We start from the raw sequence: 23647 nt of genomic DNA on the forward strand, positions 1-23647 counted from the left end.
AATAAAATAAAATAAAGTAAAATAAAATAAAATAAAATAAGAAATATGGAAGAACTTTACAGTCAGGTTTTCTTTTTTTTTTTCTCGGTTGTCATTTATTGCCAGCGCTCTCGAATTTCAATTTAATTACTTTCGGACTCAGAATAATAAAATAAAATAAGATAAAATAAAATAAAATAAAATAAAATGAAACAAAATAAAATAAAATAAAATAAATCATATGGAAAAACTTAACAGTCAGCTTTTCTTTTTTTTTCCTCGGCTGTCCTTTACTGTCATCGCTCTCTAATTTCAATTACTTTCGGACTCAGAAAAATAAAATAAAATAAAATAAAATAAAATAAAATAAAATAAAATAAAATAAAATAAAATAAATAGAATTAAACTAAATTAAAAAAAAATATGGAAGAACCTAACAGTAAGCTTTACATTTTTTTTTCTTGGTTGTCATTTACTGTCATCGCTCTCTAATTTCAATTACTTTCGGACTCAGAATAATAAAATAAAATAAAATAAAATAAAATAAAATAAAATAAAATAAAATAAAAAATATGGAAGAACTTAACAGTAAGCTTTACATTTTTTTTTCTTGGTTGTCATCTACTGTCATCGCTCTCTAATTTCAATTACTTTCGGACTCAGAATAACAAAATAAAAATAGAATAAAATAAAAAATAAGGAAACAAAATAAAAGCAACATATATAAATTTAACAATATAAACAATATAAATTTAAAAAAATCTAATAACAGATGGCCATTCACGCTTGACCCCTGTCAGACAATCATACTTATAACTTATCATTACCAGCATTATGGCTACTTCACTTCTGTCAGCTGATTTCATCAACCTATACCATACAACCGGTTGTCACGGTTACCAATTGTGTGTGGAGGAGAACCGGCGTACCTGCTGTGTCTTCCTGATGCTCATGCTGGGGGGGTCGATGACCTGGACCCGGACGCACAGCTGGTTGGGGGACCAGAGCCAGCCGTTGGGTTCAGAAGATTGTCTGCAGTCGGACTTGGTGCTGCAGCTGGGGAGGAAACCAGTCAGTCACAACCGTCCCGGCCAAATAAAAGCACCGGCAGACCCAAGACCCCTATGTTAGTTCCACCTCCTGAATGTCTTCAAAATTCTGATTTCGAAGGAGACGCTTGATCTATTTCTTGCCGTTGAGTTTATGTAAAAAACATCCGATCTTATGGTATCGGGACGGCGGAGAGGCACTCACATCCCTTCCAGGACGCACCAGCCGCAGTACGGGTCCCGTACCGACACGCAGGATTGGCAGTCCGTCTTCACGTGGCAGTTCTGGACCGGAATCTTGGAGATCTGAACACACACACACACACACACAGGTTTTTTTTGGATGGATGGGTAAATGCTTGGATGGACAGATGGATGCATTGATGGATGGATGGATTTTTTTTTTTTTTGGAAATTTTTGAAATTTATATTTTATTATATTTCTTATTCTTCCTCCTTTCCACTATTGTCTATTACTGTTATGTTTTTACTTGAAACTCTGGCACAACAATTTCCCTCGGGATTAATAAAGTTGTTCTCATCTCATCTCATCTCATGGAAGGCAGCGTGAATGGATGGATGGATGGAGAGGTGGATGGATGGATGGATGGAGAGGTGGGTGGATGGATGGATGGATGGAGAGGTGGATGGATGCACTGATGGATGGATGAAGGCAGCGCAAATGGATGGATGAGTGGCAGCATGGATGGATGGATGGATGGATGGAAAATAACATGTATGGACAAATGGATGGATGAATGGATAGAGGGATTGCGAGGTGAATGGATGGGTAGATGGATGTATGGGTGGATGAGTGGAAGGATGGATAAATGCTTGGATGCATTGATGGACAGATGGATGAATGGATGGATGGATGGATGGATGATTGATTCATTGATGGATGGCTGGATGGTAGATATATGGATGGATGGTGGATGGATGGATGGATGGATGGATGGATGGATGGATGGATGGATGGATAAATGCTTGGATGGATGGATGGATGGATGGATGGATGGATGGATGGATGGATGGATGGATGGATAAATGCTTGGATGGATGGATGGATGGATGGATGGATGGATAAATGCTTGGATGGATGGATGGATGGATGGATGGATGGATGGATGGATAAATGCTTGGATGGATGGATGGATGGATGGATGGATGGATGGATGGATGGATAAATGCTTGGATGGATGGATGGATGGATGGATGGATGGATGGATGGATGGATGGATGGATGGATAAATGCTTGGATGGATGGATGGATGGATGGATGGATGGATAAATGCTTGGATGGATGGATAAATGCTTGGATGGATGGATGGATGAATGGATGGATGGATGGATGGATGGAAGGATAAATGGATGGATGGATGGATGGATGGATGGATAAATGCTTGGATGGATGGATGGATGGATGGATGGATGGATGGATGGATGGATAAATGCTTGGATGGATGGATGGATGGATGGATGGATGGATGGATGGATGGATAAATGCTTGGATGGATGGATGGATGGATGGATGGATGGATGGATGGATGGATAAATGCTTGGATGGATGGATGGATGGATGGATGGATGGATGGATGGAAGGATAAATGGATGGATGGATGGATGGATGGATGGATAAATGCTTGGATGGATGGATGGATGGATGGATGGATGGAAGGATAAATGGATGGATGGATGGATGGATGGATGGATGGATGGACAAATATTTGGACAGATGGATGATGGATTCATTGACGGATGGATGGATGAAAAGGCATGGATGAATATGAAATACAAATTCAGCAATTTTTAACACATTAAGCCGCATCTTTCTCGAATCACCCCTCGATGCTGATTGGACACCTGGGTGTTCTTTCAAAGCTAAAAGCTGCGGTTGCCAAGGCGACATGACGTCCGGGATGCAAACCGCCCCTCCGCCAGCTCAGTCAAAGCCCCCCCCCCCACCTTCCTTGAAGTGCCTTTCCAATTAATTCATTTTTCAATCAATGGCATCAATTTTGCGTTGGCGTGGCGACGAGGAGCGACGGTGCACAGTAGATGAAAGGATAGCGAGACGGCGGCGGCGGCGGCAGATGAAAGGAAAACAAAGAAAAAGGGAATAATCAACCGCCGCCTCCCGCCAGCCAAAGGCAGGGCGACTTGTCGCCGATGAATAAATGATCAAGGCGTGAAGAAGAGGATGACCTTCGTCGCCGCGGAGACGAGAGAAAAAGCACGCCGACCTTGTTGTTGGTGGCGACGTACAGGTGCCGCTCCCGGTTGTCGAAGATCAGGTTGTCGTTGACCCGGCCCTCCTTGCGGTTGCCCGGCAACCGGGTGTAAACCTCGGCGCGTGCGCCGACGTGGGCTTTCAGCACCTGCGAAACACAGCCGTCACGCCGTATCCGACCGCTCCGGATACGTTCAAAACATTCGGCACCTCTCCGTTTTCCGTCCCGAAGAAAGCGACGGTGTTCCCCGTGTCCACCGTCACGGCAACGGCGGAGATCTTGGCCTGGTAGACCAGCGAGGGCGCCGCGGCGACGGCGAACTTGGGCCTGCCGGACAGCGGGCTGGGAAGGAAATCGGCTCCACACTTGAACGTGTCAAATATCATTTTCTGATGGGAGCAGAGAATGGTTCATGCTCAGGCTAACACACGGAAACACACTGACGCACGCACGCACACATGCACGCACGCGCGCATACGCACATTTTTGTGCACGATGCAATCCGACCCGAAGTAGGTTTTGTAGCTGTGGACGGCGCTGGCGTTGTTGATGATGCCGTTGTCGTTGTAGCAGGCTTTCACCAGCTGGACCATGCGGTCGTTGATTTCACGCAGAGGATAAATACCTGCACGCACAAGAAAAAAATGATTAGCGGAGCGAATTTGACCTTTTGGCGGAGCGTCGTCACGGTTACGCACATAGCGCCGACTTGGACGGATCTCCCTCGTCCTGGAAAGTGACGTAGAGGACTTTGTCGGAGGTGGAGACGTGTCCGAAGTGTCCCGCCGCGGTCATGTCTCGGGCCAGAGCCTCGCCGGGCGGGCCAACGAACGCCGCCTGCGGGGCGAGACGTCAGACGGGCACGCGTTTACACGTGAACTTCTTGTACTGATATTGATATTTTTAAAAGACGTAACCAGGATTGGGCGGCACAGTTGACACTCAGAAGGAATGTGTCTCTATTTGACACGTGAATGAATGAATGTCTTTATGATGCATAAATGTTTGTTTGTCTCTTTATGAGCAAGTGAGTGAACGAATGTTTCTTTAAAATGTATGAATGAGAGGGTGAATGGGTTTTTATCTTTATGACATATAAATGGTGGGGTGAATGGTTGCGTTTCTGGGATGTTTACATAAGAGAGTGAATGAATGACTGTCTATTGAACGTCTAAATGAGAGGGTGAATGGTTGCATGTCTCAAAATGACATTAATGACAGGGTGAATGAATGAATATCTCTCTGATCCATGAATAAGAGGGTGAAGGGTTTTATGTCTCTATTTGAGACGTGAATGACAGGGTGAATTGTTGCAGCGCTAGGATGTTTGAATGAGAGTGAATGAATGAATGAATGTCTCTTCATGACAGAAAAATGAGAGGGTTAATGGGTGTTTGTTTTCATGACGTTTGAATGAGAGTGAATGAATGAATGTCTGTTTCTAGTGTACGAATGACAGGGTGAATGCATGAATGTCTTCCTGATGACTGAATATTTTATATCTCTATATGATTTAGGAATGAGAGTAAATGAATGAATGAATGTCTTGATAGGATGTCTGAATGAGAGGGTGAACGGTTGTGTTTCTATATGACGCTTGAATGAGAGGGTGAATTGTTTTTTATCGATATGACCTATTAATGACAGGGTGATTGAAAGGTCTCTATATGACATATAAATGAGAGGGTGAATGAATGAATCTATATTTATAATGTATCAATGAGAGGGTGAATTGTTGTATGTCTATATGAAGTATGAATGAGAGGGTAAATGAATTAATGTCTCTATAGGATATTGGAACGAAAGGGTGACTGGTTGCAAGTCTTTATTGGATATTTGAATGAGAGTGAATGGATGAATGTCTCTCTCCATGCTAAGCTAGCTAAGCTACCATCCATCCTCTCAGCCTCTGCATGACACATTGCAACTTTTTGTGCACGGAGCAAATTGCCGACGCTGCTAACATGCATCCCAAAATGTTCCTTCCTATTTGCACAACCCAACTACCTCCATTCCCACTTTGCACATCTCCAATCACAGGTCATGCGTTTCTGTTCCTCACATATTTTATGTTTTGCTTCCTTTTTTGCTGTTTAAATTGTTGCTTACATAGATATAATAACTATGAATAAATAATTAAATAATGATAAATAGTCATAAATAAATACTATAAATAATATATTCAAAATCACCCTCTCATTAAAATTTATTTTAATTATTTAAATTATTTAATTAAATACATTTTATACACTTATATTTGAATATTTTTTCTTTTCTACCACTACTATTTTCGCTCTTTGTAATGCTGCTTAACAATTGAATTTCCCCATCGTGGGATCAATAAAGTCCATCTTGTGTCGTATGAATGTCGATATGTGACCTCGCCTCTCGCCCAACGATAGCTCGGATACGAGCGACCCTGACTGCGGGACAGGCGGTATAGATACTGAACAAATCAAATCCCGAATCTGAGTCCTACGTGTCTCGGTTTCGGCTGATTTGAGAAGGTCACCTGGGCAACGTTGTAGACGGTGCAGTTCAGTTGCACGTCGATGAAGGAGAACACGTTGACATCGTTCTCGCACATCCGTATCAGGTGCGTGCTGTTCCTGGTCACGTCCCCGTTGTGAGACCGAACGGCGAGCAAATAGAGGTAGCCGCTGTCCTTGAAGCCGTATATGAACCTGTGCATTTTGTGTATCGCCACTCTCTCCACGGGCGACGCGTCCATCATGTTCATGAACGCCGTCTCGCCGTTGTTAGGATCCACGTTGTGGATGGAGATGAATTTGTTGGTGTTGAACGCCTTGACGCCTCGGCCCACCTGAAGAGGGAGAACACAAACTCTCGTCGGGCGTTATTTTACAACGGAGGACGGTTCTCCGTGCGCCAAACGTCCAATCATATCACGCAGACACTGAATAAACAGCGTCGCCGGGATGAAGCTGTTTCATATGTTCATTTTCCGACGTGAGGCAGGAAAATAACGGCCGGCCGACGGCCTTCTAACTTGTCGAAATGCAAACATATATATTGATTGTCAATTACTGCTTTCATTTAACAATGTTTTGTAGGTTTAATTACAAAGTAACATGACCGAACACTAAACCAAAATCAGAAAATAATATTAAAAAATAGTAGGAAAAATGTTACAATTATTACTATCATTAGTATAGTTATATTAGGATTATAACCATAGTGTTCTATATATATATTACTTTTATTATATGTAATATTATGCCTATTTTTACAACTAATCTTACAACAGTAATAATCATCACGACAATATTATTATTATTATGATTAAAATTGACACAGAAGAGGATACATAGATCAGGGTTAGAAAAAGAAGATAATAGTAATATTAAAATAACATTAAAATAGTAATATTATGCTTATTAATATTGTCATATTAGTAGTACTACTAATACTGATAAAATAATAATAATAATAATATGTAGCATTCAGGTGCTTACATCAAGATTGTTTGCTTTTTTAAATTTTTATTTCTATTTTATTTTTTGCAAAAATTTCACACCATCCTGTGCTTGCCAGAGCTTTGCTACGGCTCTTTGTTATTTTTTTTCAGAGCGCTAATCCTCACCGTGATGACCGTCACGTTCTTTTGCTCGATCATGAGGTAGGTCAGTATTCCCACGACGGACAAGTTCTCGTGCTGGGTCGCCACGTAGAAGTTCTCGCCGATGTTGTCGCTGGAGAACAGAAGGTCCTCCACGTTGCTCAGGTTCCTGATCACGCAGGATCCGTAGTAGGCGGTTCCGCAGGCCAGCAGCGACGTCTCGTTCAGGACCACCAGCAGCTTGTTGTGGTTGTTCAAGTTGGGCGCCGTCTCGCAGTACTGAGCCACGTTCGGCCAGCATTTCCAGTCTTCCCACACCGGCCCGGTCTGGACCTGGTGCTCCGGCTTCAGGTCCGACGTCAGCTGGTACAAGGCGTTGACGGCGCCCAGGTAGATGCGGCCGGTACGCGGGTCCTTCGTCACCCTGGTGATCCGGTTCTCGGTGACGAATTCCAAGGTTTCGATTCGGCGGACGCTGAAGGGAGTGGTCGCCAGGGCGACCAGAAGATGCCACGCGCCCCACCACCACTCCATCCCGTCTGATGGGAAACGAAAAACATTTCACTCGCGGCATAATATGAGATAAGATATACTTTATGCAACAAATGACAGTACCAATTAATAGGGGTATAAATATAAATAGACAACTAAAAGATAGCAAATAAATAGAAAGCGGAGTGAACGACAACAAGGACAAGAAAAGACAACAGAATGAAAAAAAAAAACAGCAAGGCTGAGATTAGACAACCAAAACGACAACAAGGATAAGAACAGAAACAGTGACGATAACAAAAATAAACAAGATGCAAGTGGAATGACAAAACAAACAAACAAACACTAAAATAATTGGCCGATTTGATACCTTTTACCCCTTAATGACCAACCAACACCTTCATTGGGCGTCAGTTTCACCGATTTTGATGGAACATGGCGGTCAGTGTCACAACAACCCGAGTATACTGAGAATACTTCTTCTGAACGCCATTTTTAAAAACTAGCGCGTTCACCGTTCAGCTGTTTTCTTGCTGGACGACGGATTGAACCGGCGAGAAATGGACCGACGAGGAGGTCGGAGCTCTTCGGACCCGCTAAGATACCAATACTCTCCAAACACGGACTATTTTCTTCATTTGCGTTCGTTGTTGAAGACAAACCATCAAGAGCTGCGAAAGCTAGCTACGAAGTTGCTGAACTCATCGTTAAATCCAGACGGCCGCACACCGTGGCAGACACATTAATACTACCCGACTGCAAAATCATCATAGAAGAAATGCTCAGCCCTGCGAAAAAAAAAAACAAAAAAAAAAGTCCCGCTCTCAAATAATACCATTTCCAGAAGTATTGATGACATGTCTGCAGATATGGAAAAGAGTGTTCTGGAAAAGTTGCACATCAGTGGGAAATTTGCACTACAACTCGACAAATCTACGGATATTAGCTATGCAGTGTGTGTATGTGTGTGTGTGTACGTTTGTGTATGTCTGTCAAAAAAAAAAAAAAAAAAAAACCTCACTAACCCAAGCTTACTGTTCTGTATATTTCCTGTGCATCGTGTATTTGCAAGTGTATTTGCAGTCCCTATGTCCTCTATTGTAAGTCGCTTTGGACAAAAGCGTCTGCCAAATGTAATGTAATGTAATGTTATATTAGATATATTTATTCTTGTCGTGGCAATCGGACTTGAATTTCTTCACTCGAGGATGTTTCCTCCCCTCATCCGAGAGGGTTCTTGGGAAATTTCCAAATATATCTGCCAGGGTTGAAATTGGTTGGATCACACACAAATGTCAACACACAAATGCCGTTTTTGTCAAAACAGAAAAAACCATCTGAACAGATGAAGGGGCATCGGACCCAACCTTTCTCAAATGCACGATGATGCAATGATGATTTCCCTCCAAACAACAAGGAAAGACCAACCAGTTTCAACTAAGCTGCTCTTTTGTTCCAACCAACGACACCCCCGTTAGCATAACGATCTAACGGTCGATCGCTAAGGTAATACTGGTAGATCGCACGACATTAAAAAAAAAGAAAATAGACGTCAGCCTATCATCCATCTCGTCACTTGATCGATATACAGAGCAGCAGAGTGAGAAGACAAAAACTTATCACTTTCATACGGAATGGGACGAGGACTTTTTTTTTGTTTTTGAAGTGCGTTCGCCTCATCCGCCGGTCTGACATCACAATACCTAAGAGGGTTTATGTGGAGGGGCATTTTAGGACCGTTCGTGGAAAATATGACACGGACGTCCCGCCGAAGAGCGAGCTGAGAAAGAGAAAGGTGAACAAACTAAAATCACAGTTCTGGAAAGCAATCACTTTTCCCACAACATTTCCCACTACAAAAGCGATAGCCGCGACTGAAGCATCGATCCGGGGTGCAAGTCCTCAGAGTAAATTTGGTTAGTGACACAAAATCCACATAATTATTTTATGTTGTGCAAAAATGCGTTTACTCAAGGTACATCAACATACATTGTACATATAAAGAATGTTTTGCATTTCTTTCTGGGTGGATCACTTTGACTTGGTCATTATATACTGTAAGTAGCTCGCGTGCTGAAAAAGTGTGAGCACCCCTGACTTAGAACCTCCACTGACATTAGATTTAATAGATTTCACACTGAGTAAGTAAACTGAGACGACAGTGTGATTCAATTTCATTAAAAATGTTTTTGACATATTTATTTGTGATTTTTCGAACGTAAACTATGTGCCGTGGCTCAAAAAAAGGTTGGGAAACGCTGCATGAGAAGGATCTAGAAATAGGTGTGCTCAGATTAGTTGAGATGAAAAGAGGAAGGGGGCTGAAAAAAGTGGCAGAATAATCTGGAATATTGTGGGGAAAAAAAAAAAAAAGACCTCAATTGCCAGGAAATCTCTTTAAATCCCCTTTATCTCCGTGACACGGCTGCCAGTGTTTCCGTGCCGGAGCATCTCAATGGACAATCACGAGTTCCGCCGCCTGATCCGGTGGTCAGTCGCCTGCCGCCTCCCTGTGCTTTGGCACGCCAAATCAAATCTCCTATGCGAAATAAGTGGATAATAATAAAAACAAACAAAAAAGCAGCACAGTGATTATCAAGTCTGCAGGTGAATGGTTGTATGTCTCTATATGTGCAGGATAAGCGGTATAGATGATGAACGGATGAATGAAAAAATAAAATCCATAAAAAGGTAAAAAAAAGAAATATAAACAACAACATTTAAAAAAAAAAATTGCATTGTGATTAACTTAACTTCCTGTTTCTAGGATCACGTGGGAGGAGGGCTGAAGCCACTCCAAGCGGATTGGACGGGCCACCTGTCAATCACAGACATCCAACCAATCAACCTGGAGAGAACCCAGGAAGGAGAACATACCCTGGAAACCCATTCCATGAATGTGCCAAAGAAAACTAAACGAGTTTAAGTGGTTCCATTTACTCAATCAAATTAAATTTCTCCATTAAATTGAATTGAAATGCTATTAATCCGTTCCAGCCCCCCACTTCGGGTATGTATTTTTAAATAAGAAAAATGCGAAAGAGCGAATTTCACGGTAATTTCCTTGGTCCGATGTGACCAAGCTAAATATTTTGTTAGCCCCGCCAAAAAAATCCATAAATTAGCCGCATCATTGATTAAGCCGCACTGTGAAAAAAGACTTATAGTCTGGAAAACCACAAATCTTTTCAAAGTCTTTAAATGTGAGATCCACAGTCTTTGTTGTTTTGATGTAAAATTCTAAAAAACAACATGTTTTTAGATCTGAGATGATAGTTACTTGCTGCATATTTAATGCTACAATGTAGCATTGTAACTAAATATAGCTACAATGTAGCTAAATGTAGCTTTTCACACAATGCTACACTTTACGGCTAAACTTCATTGAGTGATGCCGCAAATGCCGTTGCATCTGCAGCACCAAATCCCCGTAAATATCTACGACTCTAAGTGTCACCATCAAGGAGGCGGTTTCGGACAATCAAGGCAAAAACAAACTATACAGTTTTATATTTGTATTGTCTACCCAGGACTACAGATGGAAATTAGCTATGAGCTACAATCTGGCACAAACATCTCTGCCTCTGTGCTTAATGGAATTGCACACTGTCCTAATAAACAATTTAAACTAAACTAAAAAGAAATCTAAAGTAAACCAACTGATTGAGCGGTCATCCTGCTAAATTCTGCACAACTCTGAACGTTACACTTTTTATTTTTTTTACTTCTTTCTTTCAACATATTCATCCATTTTTGTATCTTCTATCTCTAACCCAGAGATGCTGCTATTGTTGTATCTTTCTTTCTACATATTTATCCAGTTTATTTTTTTTGTATCTTCTATCTCTAACCCAGAGATGCCACTATTGTTGTATCTATCTTTCTACATATTTATCCATTTTATTTTTTGTATTTTCTATCTCTAACCCAGAGATGCTGCAATTGTTGTATCTTTCTTTCTACATATTTATCCATTTTTTTTTTTTGGATCTTCTATCTCTAACCCGGAGACGCTGCTATTGTTGTATTGTTGTGTCCTGCTTTTTCAGGTTGCTGCTATCTCTAAATTCCGCTGCACTCTGTGTAATGACAATAAAAGTCTTGAATCCTTAAACAGACGACGCTCTCCTTCCGACAACAACTTCTCCGCCTCTTCAGGGACGAGTCCACAACACGCCCGCTCGTGTTTTTGCGTGATTTCACCGAGCGGCTGGTCTAGTTGTTTTTAAACGCTCGGATCTCGTATCTCGGAAAACTCGTAAGTCGATTTCAAGGTGTATTTGTAAAGCGTGCATCAAATTAGCAGTGTTTCTGTTACTGTGCGGTACTTGGGGATAACACGTTAGCGCTCTTGGAAATGCTTCACGGGGAGAATCCGTGCTTTCAGGCTCGTGACTCCGGCTCCCCCCCGCTATTACAATCCCGTCTCTCTGTACGCCTACGGCGGGATTAATCCAGGTGTGCGTTCGTGCCCGCAACCCCCTCGGCCCGAAACCGCGGCGTTTTGCATCTGCATCATCAAAGAGGAGGATCGTCTTTGGTTCCTGCCAGCCGTCTCCTTTTCCTTTCTTCCCGCTTTCTTTTCCCGCTTTCATCCGGCTGCTTCTGTTCTTTAAGCTCGACTGGTGTCACGTGTGTGTGTGTGTGTGTGTGTGTGTGTTTTTTTTTTTTTTTTTGCGAGCAACAGTTTGACTGAAAGGCCCGTTAACGTCTGGCTTGGCAGCGTTTAAGGGATTATTCCCGCGGACGTACAAAAAGGTTTTAACGGAATTCAAAAGGAAAAAAAAAAATACGCGCAGATGGGTTTTCGCGTCAAGCCGGATGCTCGACTGGTGGCGCCCCCTAGAGGCGGGGAGGTTCAGCGCGGGTCACAGGCAACCTGGGAAATCCATGAGGATTATTTTCTGATTTATTTTGGAAATTACATTAAAGGGCTCAAAATTCTGAGCAAGAAATAATCCCCTATGAGGAGGGTTCGAAATCGGGATACTGCCGAGATTACTCGTCCGATAAAGTCCGATGCGGCTGCTTTCTCTTAGAAAAATAACTCCAAAACAATAACAACAACAACAACAACACACAGGTGGACTTAGAGGGAGAAAAATATAAATAAGATAAATTATTTATCCGTCCCTGCAGGGGAAGTGCAAATGCAAATGTCACGGGGAATTGGGACGAAACACACACTTCATTAAAACCCCGGCAGCGTTCTCCGTGGAAGTCTGGAGCGCTGACCCCTTCTGCAAGAAAAAAAACTTTCTGTCGATACAAAAATCCTGGAGCGTCTGCCGAGGCTCCAGCCGGGGGAATAAAATCCGACTGAGGTTTTCTCCAGCCGGCCTCCTCCACGCCGGCTTTCATATCCTCACATACAAAGACAAGTAAAAACAAACAGCTGTTTTTTTTTTCTCCCGGAGCGCCCGACCGGATTTTGAAGCCGCATCTCGTCGTCCGCACCGCACCTCCCCTCGCCGCGTTAACCCGTTTGTCCCGTCTGGATCCGACCGCGCTCCCTGGCGGACGACCCTTATTTCCAGCGAGCCTGCGCTCAAATGCGAAGCAAGGCTTCCATCCCTACGTTGACGTGAACAGATATTAAAATATACCTTTTCCCAGGTGGGAGCGTCCAACTCGCATCAAGAAAGACCCTTGTTGGATCTTGGGTGACCAAAACGTCCAAGTTTTCCCATTGTCCAAAGAACATTGGGTTCTCTCTATGCTCCCATAAGGTGGTCTAAATTAAATCTTCATTTCTTTTGTGTCTCAAAAGTATTTTAATTGGACAAAGAGACAGCTGCACAGCAAGAGGAACCCCCCCTTCCCGTTAATTTAACTTTACCGGAGAAATAGTCCGATGCGGTTGAAGCACGGGCTGTCAAAACGCCTGGCGGTTTTTATAAGGAGGAGACTCAGGCGGGCGACGACTTCATTAACTGCATTGACTCCTGGTCGGGGATGAATTCGTTTTTCTGCGAGGGAAGAGGCTAATAAAGAAATCCAGTGGGCCGCGACTCATCAGAACCAGAAACGGCGTGTTTTTGGTCCGCAGAACCCTCGGGGGGGGGGGGGGGGGGGGTGCGATAGTCGCAGCGCGTCCCCAGGCCTCATCGGCATGCAGACCCACCGCCAGGCGTCATTAGCCGTTCGTGACATCGGGATGCGTGAACGTTGATGCCGATTGGCCGGGACCACGGGGTGGGGGGGATACCGGCGCTGTGATTGGTGCAGCCCCAAGGGGAATGGGGTTCTTATTGGCGGTAAAGAAAGACCCCCGGGGGGAAGCAACGGGCGGTGGAAAGCTAAGAGAAGGAATGGGTTTGTCGTCATAGAAACATCGTTTTCTCGCCGGCGAACGGCTTCCTGGGAATTCATGCATAATCATCCGCGCGGTTCTATCGGCGTGTCAAAGGCTCTCACGAAGAATGCATTTAAAATAAATCCCTGCGATCCATTGGTTTCTGATAGTTAGCTAGACGGTACAGCCCCGGGGGTCCTTACCTCTCCGAGGTCAAAGGTCGCAGTGATGTTGAACAGGGTGGTAATGGAACAAATGGGAGGGAGCAACTCGAGGGGGTTCGGAGCCCCGGGTTCCAATCTTAAAATCACGGGGGAACGCCCCAATGTGCGATGGCAGGCGCCCCCTAGTGGGCGGATCATCCCAAAAGTTTGTCTTTGTTTATGTCAGACAACCCCGGAATGAGTCCAATTACTTGTTTCCAATCGTGGAGGTCTGAAGATCCCTCCGAGCAAAGGGTTGAAACCAAAAGTCCGATTTACTAACAGAAGAAATGACCTTGATGCATTTCCCTAAACACGCCTCGCGTCCATTTACCAAAGTGTATTTACCTCGGATTAACGGCAAGAGCCGCTTTCGAACAGAAAAGTTCTAAAAACCTTTCAGCTCCAATTCCGTTCCAGGAATTAGCCTCCTCCAGGGGAGCCTTTTAGTTTTGGATTCCAGCAGGCGGTTAGGGACCACGGTGGAAACCCGGGGAAACTGCTCAAAAACAAACCGCAGAAGAAGAAGAAGAGGAAGAGGAAGACGACACGGACGACATGGAGAGCGGAGCTGTTCTGCACGGCAGGAATAATAACCATTATTATGATATATATTACATATATTGGGTGCCGCTAGCTAACTCTACATGTTTTTAGCTAAAATGTTGACATTCTCGCTGTCTATTTTTGCATTTAATCTGGGGGATTAATAAAGTCATCCGTCCATCCATCCATCCATCCGTGAAGTCCAAAGAAAACAATCATTTTTAAAAATGGCGCCTCACAGTACCTTGTAGTGGGCGTGGCTAATGATGAGTTCCACCAATCAGAAGCACCTACGTGACGACCACCTATGGAATCGTAGTAAGACTTTAGGAAACTCTAGGAACTGTGGTGGTTGCTGGTTCCCGCACTGTCCGAATCCGCGAAGGAAGGGCGTGCCGCCTACGAAGGCTTGAGAAAAAAAAGGGCAAAGTCGCAGTTTGGACTTGTTTTGGGGTTTTCCCTTGAACTTCCTTCATGGTTTGAGGATTAGCGGAGCAGCGGTGGACTGGTCTGGACACGGTTTGAAATAAAAAAACAAAAGGCCGGTGGAGGGAGGAGGGTGGACAGGGGTGATGGGGGGGGGGGCTCCTGAATTAATCTCACATTATTACAAAGAGAACCCCGGAGCAGCTCCACCTTTGAAAGCGGGATTAGTCTCATAAGGAGGTCCGAGGGGTCGGCGGCTATTAAGAGTGCTTTTTTTATTTTCACAGACACGCACTCGCGTCCCCGTTAAGTACTACTCGGCGACGTCTCGGCGGGGCGGCGGGTGACACGGCGAGCGGTGAACAAACAGCGGAGACAAAGGGCGCACAGAAGAGCCGTTGTGAGGCCCGGCCAGCCTGAATAAACACCATTCAGCATCCAGCTCTGATGGGCCTGCTTTAGAAAATAGTACAATTCTGCCCCCCACGCCACGCCATGGCCCCTGCCACCCCCTTAAGTTACGCTTAGAAAAGCCTAACAAACAGACTCACTGAAAGCCATTGATTTGGTCATTTTGTGTCAAGAGGGGTGTAGGGTGGAGGGGGTGGTGTGTGTATGTGTGTCTGGGGGGGGTAATAATTTTATGCTGAAATAACAGAAATTAATCTTTTTTGAGTTCAATGCCCAAAAAGCGGTGCGGGAGGTTCATGCTGGTGCATTCTGTCCTCACTGTAAGGAGCTTCATGGTTGGTGGACAACTAGGTTCTCTGTAGTCTACATGTTCTGCCCCTTCCTGATGCTCTCCATGTTCTCCTGTCTGGGATTTCTCAAGGTTCTCCGTCTTCCTCCCACAGTACAAAAACAGTCATCGGAGTTCACCGAAAACTCTAAATTGTCAGTTGGCATAAAACGGACATTTCGAATACTTATACTCGAGAATATTTCTCGAGAATCGGCGTTGGGATGTTGACATTTCAGCACAATATTCGTTTTCGGTGTTTAATCACGGCCGGTCTGACCCTCCACCCGCTGGGGGCATTTGACTGTGCTTGTGCTTTCCTGTCATTACTTCTTGAGGTGATGAATGAAAAAGTCACCACTGGAACGTCAAGGAGTTCAGAGGGCTATGGCTCATTTAGCTCCATGCTATATAAGCGAATGGGCGGAGCCTCCTGTCCGCTCTCTGCGGTCATTTCATGAATTATACCGTATGTTTTTGAGGATCTCGACGGATTCGTAACGAAACCCAGCAAACCCAGCAAAAGATGACGTGTTGTCGGTGAAACCAGGAAGGAGAGACCGTCGCCATCCACTGCCCCGCCTATTTTTGTGTCTTTTTTCATAGAAAGTCTCGCTCTGAACGCTGCACTGCCCTCTAGTGGACGGGAAGAATTTCCGCGATGACGTTTGACAGCGTTCGAAATGGAAACGTATATTTGCGTACGAACCGTGAGCCTAAAAATGAGTATTTAGAATACTGATATGAGGATGATGCTAGCATGCTAGCATGCTAACCAGGCAATCTGACTGCCGATGAACACATTGGATTCGCAAAGTTAGATGACGAGTATAAGTTGACCTTCTGGATCTGATAAGGAACATGTCGGCCTTGTCAACAAGATCCACCTCCCAGAGCCGGAACGCGACGTTTGTTGCAATAAAGCTACGAAAACAAGAAGAAGAACAGTAGAGAAACACAATGAACGAGCCTAAACTACGGGTTCTCTGTCGGATTCCTCACCGAGTCGCACAGGAGGTTTGGCGAAAAATTGTTGCTTCAGAAAGTCATTGTATATTTTCATGGATGCCCAAAAGAAATTCCCAACAATTGAAACTTTTCTCCACAGATGTTCCACTTACGATGACGGCGGGAAAAAAAAAAAAAAAAAAAAACTCGGATCGAGACATCAAAAAACATTTTCCATCATTTATTCATAAAAGAAAAATATCAGCGAGGAGGTATGCTCACCGCTGAGAGGACTGGACTCCGTTCAGACGTTTTCTTTCCTCGCGTTCCCCCCGACTTATCCGAAGAGTCGGGGTTTGGCGCCAAACCCCCGTTTCCATCGTTAAAACAGCTGCCGTTTCGGACGTGACGGGACAGGAATTCACTGTTCTGCAAGGCTCGGCATCAGGATGCAGTGACTTCAGGATGGTTTTTTGACTGAAGAAACGCTCGGGAAAGTAGTTCCGGCTGCGCTTTCTTTTGAAAATGACTTTAGGAGTGTAGTTTTGGAGTATCGGATGGGATCTGGATAGGCAGGAAATGCTTCTGTTTAGTTTTTTTAACGGTGATGCCCCGTTTCGTTTACGCTGAAACACCAGGCGTGACCAAAGTCCGGCCTGCGGGCCAAATACGGCCCGTGTTCGAATTTACACCGGCCGGCAGCCTCTGCCATAAAGTCAATATTATGCGGCCGCCAGCACTGTTGACAAATTTACAATCAAACAGGGTCTTGTAAACCTGACAAATGAAAAAAAATCTCGAAAATTTAATTCAATCCAGCAGCCCATTTTTCTATTTCATATTTGATCTGAATCTAAAATAGAAATAATGAAAAAAAAAAAAAATTCTCCTTTTTTGAGTAACAGAAGGATTCATATGACCCACAACGGTTTGTACTTCTGAATGACGTCACTGTTAGTGTTATTTTCCTGTTCACATATTTTGAGTTTAGAAATTCATAGTGAGGATTTAATAATATGTTTCAAATGAACCTAGATATGTTATATGATACATTCATCTTTCTGAAAGTTTGTTTTTTTTCCAAACAGACTTTTTCCTCATTTTATGTAGTATTCAAGTATGAAAGATTTGTGATTTTGATAAAAACTTTAGATTTGTTTTAAAACATGAAAAGTAGGCCACTTGCAATTAAAAAAAAAAATCATTAAATAGTTCATTTGCATTTATTATTAATGCTTCAAATAATGTCAGGTTGAATTTTCACCTCACCAAATATTGCCCTCTTTGCAAAAAGTTTTGGACAACGCTGACCGACATCAAACACGACCTACTAAAACAAGATGTTTTGTGAATTCCAAAGCCGTTTGCGATGTTTGCAATAAAAGGCTTCGGCGCATTGGAAACAGCAGAGCCTTGCTCAATTCAAACTTTATTAATCCTTTAAAACTTTTAATCCTTTAAAAAAGCCCACAGTGCAACATGAGGAACAAAGAGCCAATGGGGAAGTGGCTAAGCCGAAGCGGCGAAGGGCTCATTCACGCTAACGTTACGGACGTAAACACGTGAATCTGTTTTAAACTTCCCATGCCTGCTTTACGTTGCCGGGGCTGCGACACGAAAACATTACATTCATAATTATATTAACGCAGCTTTGGTATAATCATAACAAAGCCTTGGATTATCAGATCGGTATCGCAAAAAGAAAATGGATCAGTAAAATGGATCGTAAACATCGAGACGTCGCTACATCGAATATCACGGGTTTTACTGATGCTATGCTAACTAGCTAACTAGCTAACTAGCCATTAGCCTCACAGAAAAAAGGGGGATCATCAATCTCCTCGTCCTGCTCGTCCCGATAAACTCCATCTACCGTGGTCTGTTAAAATAAATATTCACGTAAATTAACGTGACAATCCGGCGCAATCTAGCTTCAGACAGCAAATTTAATTTGAATAAAAGCAAAATAACCGCTGAAAATGTCAAAGTGACGTACAAATACAATAAATAACGCAAACCCAAACAAATTCTCACACTGATCCATGATCTTACCGTAATAATACAGATGACTAATTTGCTCTCAGTTTGTTCTCTGCAAGGTTTTTCATTAAGAAGAAGAAAAACGGGAAGACGGATCAGAGCGTTGATGCTTTTCAGCAGGCGCTGCAACTATTAGATCCAGATGTGTCTTTGAACGCAGCATTATGCTGCGCTTTGGCTAGTTTGACAGGAAAGAAAAAAAAAAAGGAAAGAGGAAAAGTTGTCAAAACCTCCGTCTGATTGATCATCCAACCAGTTCCGAGTTATTTTCGCCGCGGCGAGATCAAGCGAAACCCGTCGACCGCATCCAAGGTAGGAAATCGATCGTCTCCGTGATGAGACGACTATAACGGTTTCATTCGTTCGGCAACGTCAGGCAAAATGTGACGCGAGCGAAACGGAAGGCAAAACAAGTCCAGCGGCGGCGACTTACAACGCCTGTCCTTGACCTGTCATCGTCGCTCACGCCGTGTGTCGGCGATTCGGCCAATCACGGTGAAGGCGTCGTTGAGAAAAGCGACGCACGCTGTATCGGTCGATTTACAACCAGCTGACGGCTGATTGGTCGGTTTGCAGTCACAGAAATCTGGTAGAAATCTCCTACTTTGCGAAAATCGGCCTTATTTTCACAAGCGGCTCGGACCAACTCGTTCGTTTTTTGACGATGGTTGTTGCCATGGTTACCTCAGACCCCCCCCCCCCCCCCACAAAGGTCATGCCACCTTTATCTCCAAGGAGATGATAGATTCTGAAGTCTGCTTCTCAGCTGCAGAATTTGAATTTTTTTTCCTCTTTCTGTCGCGACCTGAAATGATTCTTCGGTTTCCGTGCGCGCGTCTTCTCACATCGATGGGATGCCGTTCGCATCGCCTGAGAGGGCGAGCGGCAGGCGGAGCGGCGCCGAGATACCGCCACGCGCGCCAACCTGGATCCTACCTTCGCTCGCAACTCTTTTTAAAAAAGTTAAAAAAAAGAAATAAAACCAGGGAGGTCTGCTAACTTTTTCATGAGGCCTTTTGAAGTCGTGCTCCCGGCTAACCCTCGCCGTCAAACATGGCTGCCGCTAACAAGGCCCCCGCTGTTTTCCTCGGCTCCGGGTGGAAGCCGGCGAATGGCGTTCCCTTCGCAGCCCCGCCGAGACGAGAGGCTCTGCCTCCGCTCCTGTTCAGATTATAGGATTTAAGAGGCAGAAACCCCATTAAACCCCCGCCCCGAAGACGGAGACCGAGCTTCTCCCGCCTTCTGCTTCTGCTCTGATTAGAACGCAGATAACGCCGCCTCCTGGAGCTGTGCGGCTAGGTGCACGTGGGCGTGCACGTGCACTACCATCCGTATATAACAATGATTTCACTCGATTCTGCAAGTTTTTTTTTTTTCTTTTTGATTGGTTAAATAACCAGCTCAAACTCATTCTCACTCACGTGTGTGTGTGTGTGTGTGTGTGTGTGTCGATTTCTGCAAAAATGTCAGCGTGCCTTTAAATGTCAGTGACTTTTGAACAGTTTTTCTTTTGCCAAATGTGAGGAGGAACTGAACTTAAGGCCCATTAAAAAAAAAAGGAAAGAAAAAAAAAATATATATATATATATATTAAGCCTTTGAAGTCTGGGTAGGTTGTATATATTTATATATATATATATATATATATATATATATTTTTTTTTTTTTTTTAATAAGAATATCTGAAGCTCTGAGGGTATTTAATAGTTGAAGATGGAGTATGTCTTGTTTGGCTGCTCTTCACCTGAACGCCTCGTCTTCAAAGGGATTCTTTGAGAGGAAAACCAGGGTTGAACCCAGAAGAAGTGGATCTCTTTAACAATTTAAGGGCTTTAGAAATTGGAACTCATTTATCTCCATCGCCGTCTTGGTTTCTCCTGACGTTACTGAACAAATCACGTCTTTTCTCCTCATCCTTCTCATGCCTTAAACGTCCTGATCTTGCCGATGCATCTAAATCCGACATGTATCGCTTTGTATCGTTCTCTGAGTTACCCTTCTGGACCGCATCGTATCGTAGCTTGATTAGCTTTAGCTTGTTGGACTTTCTAGCTCAACTCGAGTTATTTTAGCTTGTTGAATGTTGAACGTTATTTAGCTTGTCGTGTGTTGTCATATTGAACTATCTTAACTTAGGTTCTAAATGTTAGCCTATCTTAAGTCGTCTTATCCCGTTAAATGTTATCCTTTCTTAATTTATCTTAGCGTGTCGTATCTTAACTTAGCTTCTAAATGTTAGCCTATCGTAAATCGTCTTATCCTGTTAAATGTTATCCTTTCCTAATTTATCTTAGCTTCTAAATGTTAGCCTATCTTAAATAGTCTTATCCTGCGAAATGTTATCCTTTCCTAATTTATCTTAGCCTGTTGCATGATGCTATCCTTACCTTATTTTAGCTTGTCATATGATGAGATACTTAACTTAGCCTGTTAAATGTTATCCTATCGTAACTTGGCTTGTTAAATATTCTTCTATCTTAACCTAGCTTGGTCTATCTTATGTTAGCTTTCAAATAACATCTTAAATTGTCTTAGCCTGTGAAATGATTTCCTATCCTATCTTATCTTGTTGCATGTTATACTTAACTTATATTAGCTTCTTAAGAAGTGCTATCTAATCTTAGCACGATGTATGGTTGTCATACTGAACTCTTGTATCTCAGCTAGCTTGTTGCCTGATGTCACTTATCTTAGGTAATTAAAATGCTATCCTATCTTATTTCATTAGATGTTATTGTATTTTATCTTAGCTTGTCATATGTTGTCATACTTAACTTAGCCTGTTGAATGTTATCCTATCCTAACTTAGCTTGTCAGATATAATCCTATCCTAACTTAGCTTATTGTATGTTATCCTAGCATATCTTAGCTATTGCAGTGTTGTCCTTTCTTAATTTAGCTTCTCTTCCATTATCACATCTCAGCTTTTCAGCATCATCCTGTCTTGAATTATCTTAGCTTGTAAAATGTCATCCTACCTTAACTTATCCTTTCATATGTTGTATCTCAACATAAGTTATCTTCACTTGTTAAAATGTTAGCTACCTTAGCTTAGCTTGTCATACGTTGTCATACTTCGCCTGTTAAACGTTATCCTATCCTAACTTAGCTTGTTTTATGTTATCCTATCATATCTTAGCTATTCAAATGTTATCTTACTTTAGCTTCACTTACATAATCACATCTTAGCTTGTTAACATTATCATATCTTGAATTATCTTAGCTGGTTAAATGTCATCTTAACATATATCTCAACAACATTTATCTTAGCTTGTTGAATAATCCTATCTTAACTTAGCTTGTCATATGTTATCGCATCCTAACTAAAATTGACTTAAATGTTGCCTGTCTGTTTCTAAGCCAGGATGGGGAGACACACACACACACACACACACACACACACACACACACACACACACACTCGATCATTATGTGCTGGTGGGAGCAGGAAATCTGTGATTTTGCAGGCCATTAGCAGCTAAATGGGACATTGCGAGCGGGAGACGGTTCCTCGATCCTGGCCTCTGGACACACCCTGGAGCCGCCGGACTGATAAGTTTGCAGAAATGTACTCGAACCGGATTAAAACATGTCGTGCATTTATGGCGGCGCTAATAAGGTGGGCGGGACGCCGGTCTGCCGATTTTTCCTGATTTTCCACAGAAAAGTACCTGAAAATCAGCAAAGGATCGATCTGTCCGAAACAACAATATGTGTGTGTGTGTGTGTGTGTGTGGGCAATTCAGGATGTGTTATCTGACAGGACAGATTGTGATTTTTTATTTTTAAAGCTGAACAGAGATAATCTTTTGTTACAATACAAAGAGCTGGTGACACTGTGTGGTGTGTGTGTGTGTGTATGTGTGTGTGTGTGTGTGTGTGACAATGATGTCGACAAGGTGAGCAGGCACAGTGTATGTTTAACTGGATGTGTGTGCGTGGTTGTGTGTGTGTGTTACAGGGGTCACGTGCAACATTCTTCTGGATCTGTCAGGTTGTAACACTCCACACCACTAGAGGGCGCTGTGGGCTCACCAGTTCAACTCCATACTTTCAAAAAGTATTTTGAAAAAGAGAAACAAGGAATTATAATTCTAAAATATAAAAAAATCTAATCAAACTTGATTCAAAAACCTAGATTTGTGTAAAATGCCTGACTGTTCAGAAGACAATCAATATTATTATCAATATTAATTATAAGGAAAATACAGCAGATCTAGCATGGCCGTATCATACACATTCAACACACACACACACACACACACACACACACACACACACACACACACACACACACACGCACAAAGAGAATCATACATAAAAGTATAGAAGCACACACTTGCAACCAGACAGACCCCAATACACGCTTAGAACACACACACACACACACACACACACACACACACACACACACACACACACTCACTCACTCACACACTCTCGCTTTTTCTCTCTCTCTCTCTCTCTCTCTCTCTCTCTCTCTCTCTCTCACACACACAGACAGACAGACAGACACACACACACACACACACACGCACACAATATATACAGTGCTGATGTTATGACTGGATCAGGCTTTTGCTGTGTCCTCTTATGATAAAACTATTATGTACCTCGTCTGTGTGTGTGTGTGTGTGTGTGTGTGTGTGTGTGTGTTTGAGCTCTCAGCCGCCTCCACATACCAACTGTTATCTCGCTATCTACACACATACATACATACATACACACACACACACACAGAGTTCCTGAGGGTCTCAGTTGTTGTCAGCATACGCTCCATATTAACACTTTGTTTCACAAAAGGTAACTTTCCGACAGAAAACTTTAAAACACTAATGGGTGTGTGTGTGTGTGTGTGTGTGTGTGTGTGTGGGAAACAGCAGGACCCCGCCTGTTTTATTAACACACACAGTCTGTACCTTGAAAAAAAAAATGAAAATGGGCCCGACAGGCTGAAAGAAAAGGAATTATAGAGGCAGGCTGTTGCCATAGGCCACCCTGCCAAAATATAACACCCTAAAACGGCACTATTCTATTGGGAACGTTTTTCAAAATATTTGCATAAAATCACACAAAGGGGGAAACAACACTGTGTTGTTTTATTATGACAAGAAAGGAC

The 23647-nt window shown here is 43.1% G+C and overlaps 1 protein-coding gene across 2 annotated transcripts in view; it reads right to left on the bottom strand.

The window, feature by feature from the left end:
- The window catches only part of plxnb2a.1 (plexin b2a, tandem duplicate 1), a 112164-nt gene that overhangs the window by 27840 nt on the left and 60677 nt on the right, over positions 1 to 23647 (bottom strand). Inside the window, exons 4-11 of one of the 2 annotated variants that reach the window (XM_086146529.1) lie at positions 6864 to 7378; positions 5772 to 6083; positions 3958 to 4096; positions 3742 to 3884; positions 3469 to 3648; positions 3272 to 3406; positions 1234 to 1334; positions 909 to 1035 (exon numbers count right to left, since the gene is read on the bottom strand). In XM_086146529.1, the coding sequence (XP_086002655.1) occupies positions 909 to 1035; positions 1234 to 1334; positions 3272 to 3406; positions 3469 to 3648; positions 3742 to 3884; positions 3958 to 4096; positions 5772 to 6083; positions 6864 to 7373 (1647 nt within the window). In that variant the 5' untranslated portion in view covers positions 7374 to 7378. Of the gene's footprint in view, positions 1 to 908; positions 1036 to 1233; positions 1335 to 3271; positions 3407 to 3468; positions 3649 to 3741; positions 3885 to 3957; positions 4097 to 5771; positions 6084 to 6863; positions 8149 to 23647 lie in introns of those variants that run through there. The other variant, XM_086146528.1, reaches the window with a different exon arrangement.

Source organism: Fistularia commersonii, chromosome 5 (assembly GCF_037954325.1).
Source record: "Fistularia commersonii isolate RoL2024-O1a breed Wild chromosome 5, RoL_Fcom_v1.0, whole genome shotgun sequence".
Taxonomy (NCBI): domain Eukaryota; kingdom Metazoa; phylum Chordata; class Actinopteri; order Syngnathiformes; family Fistulariidae; genus Fistularia; species Fistularia commersonii.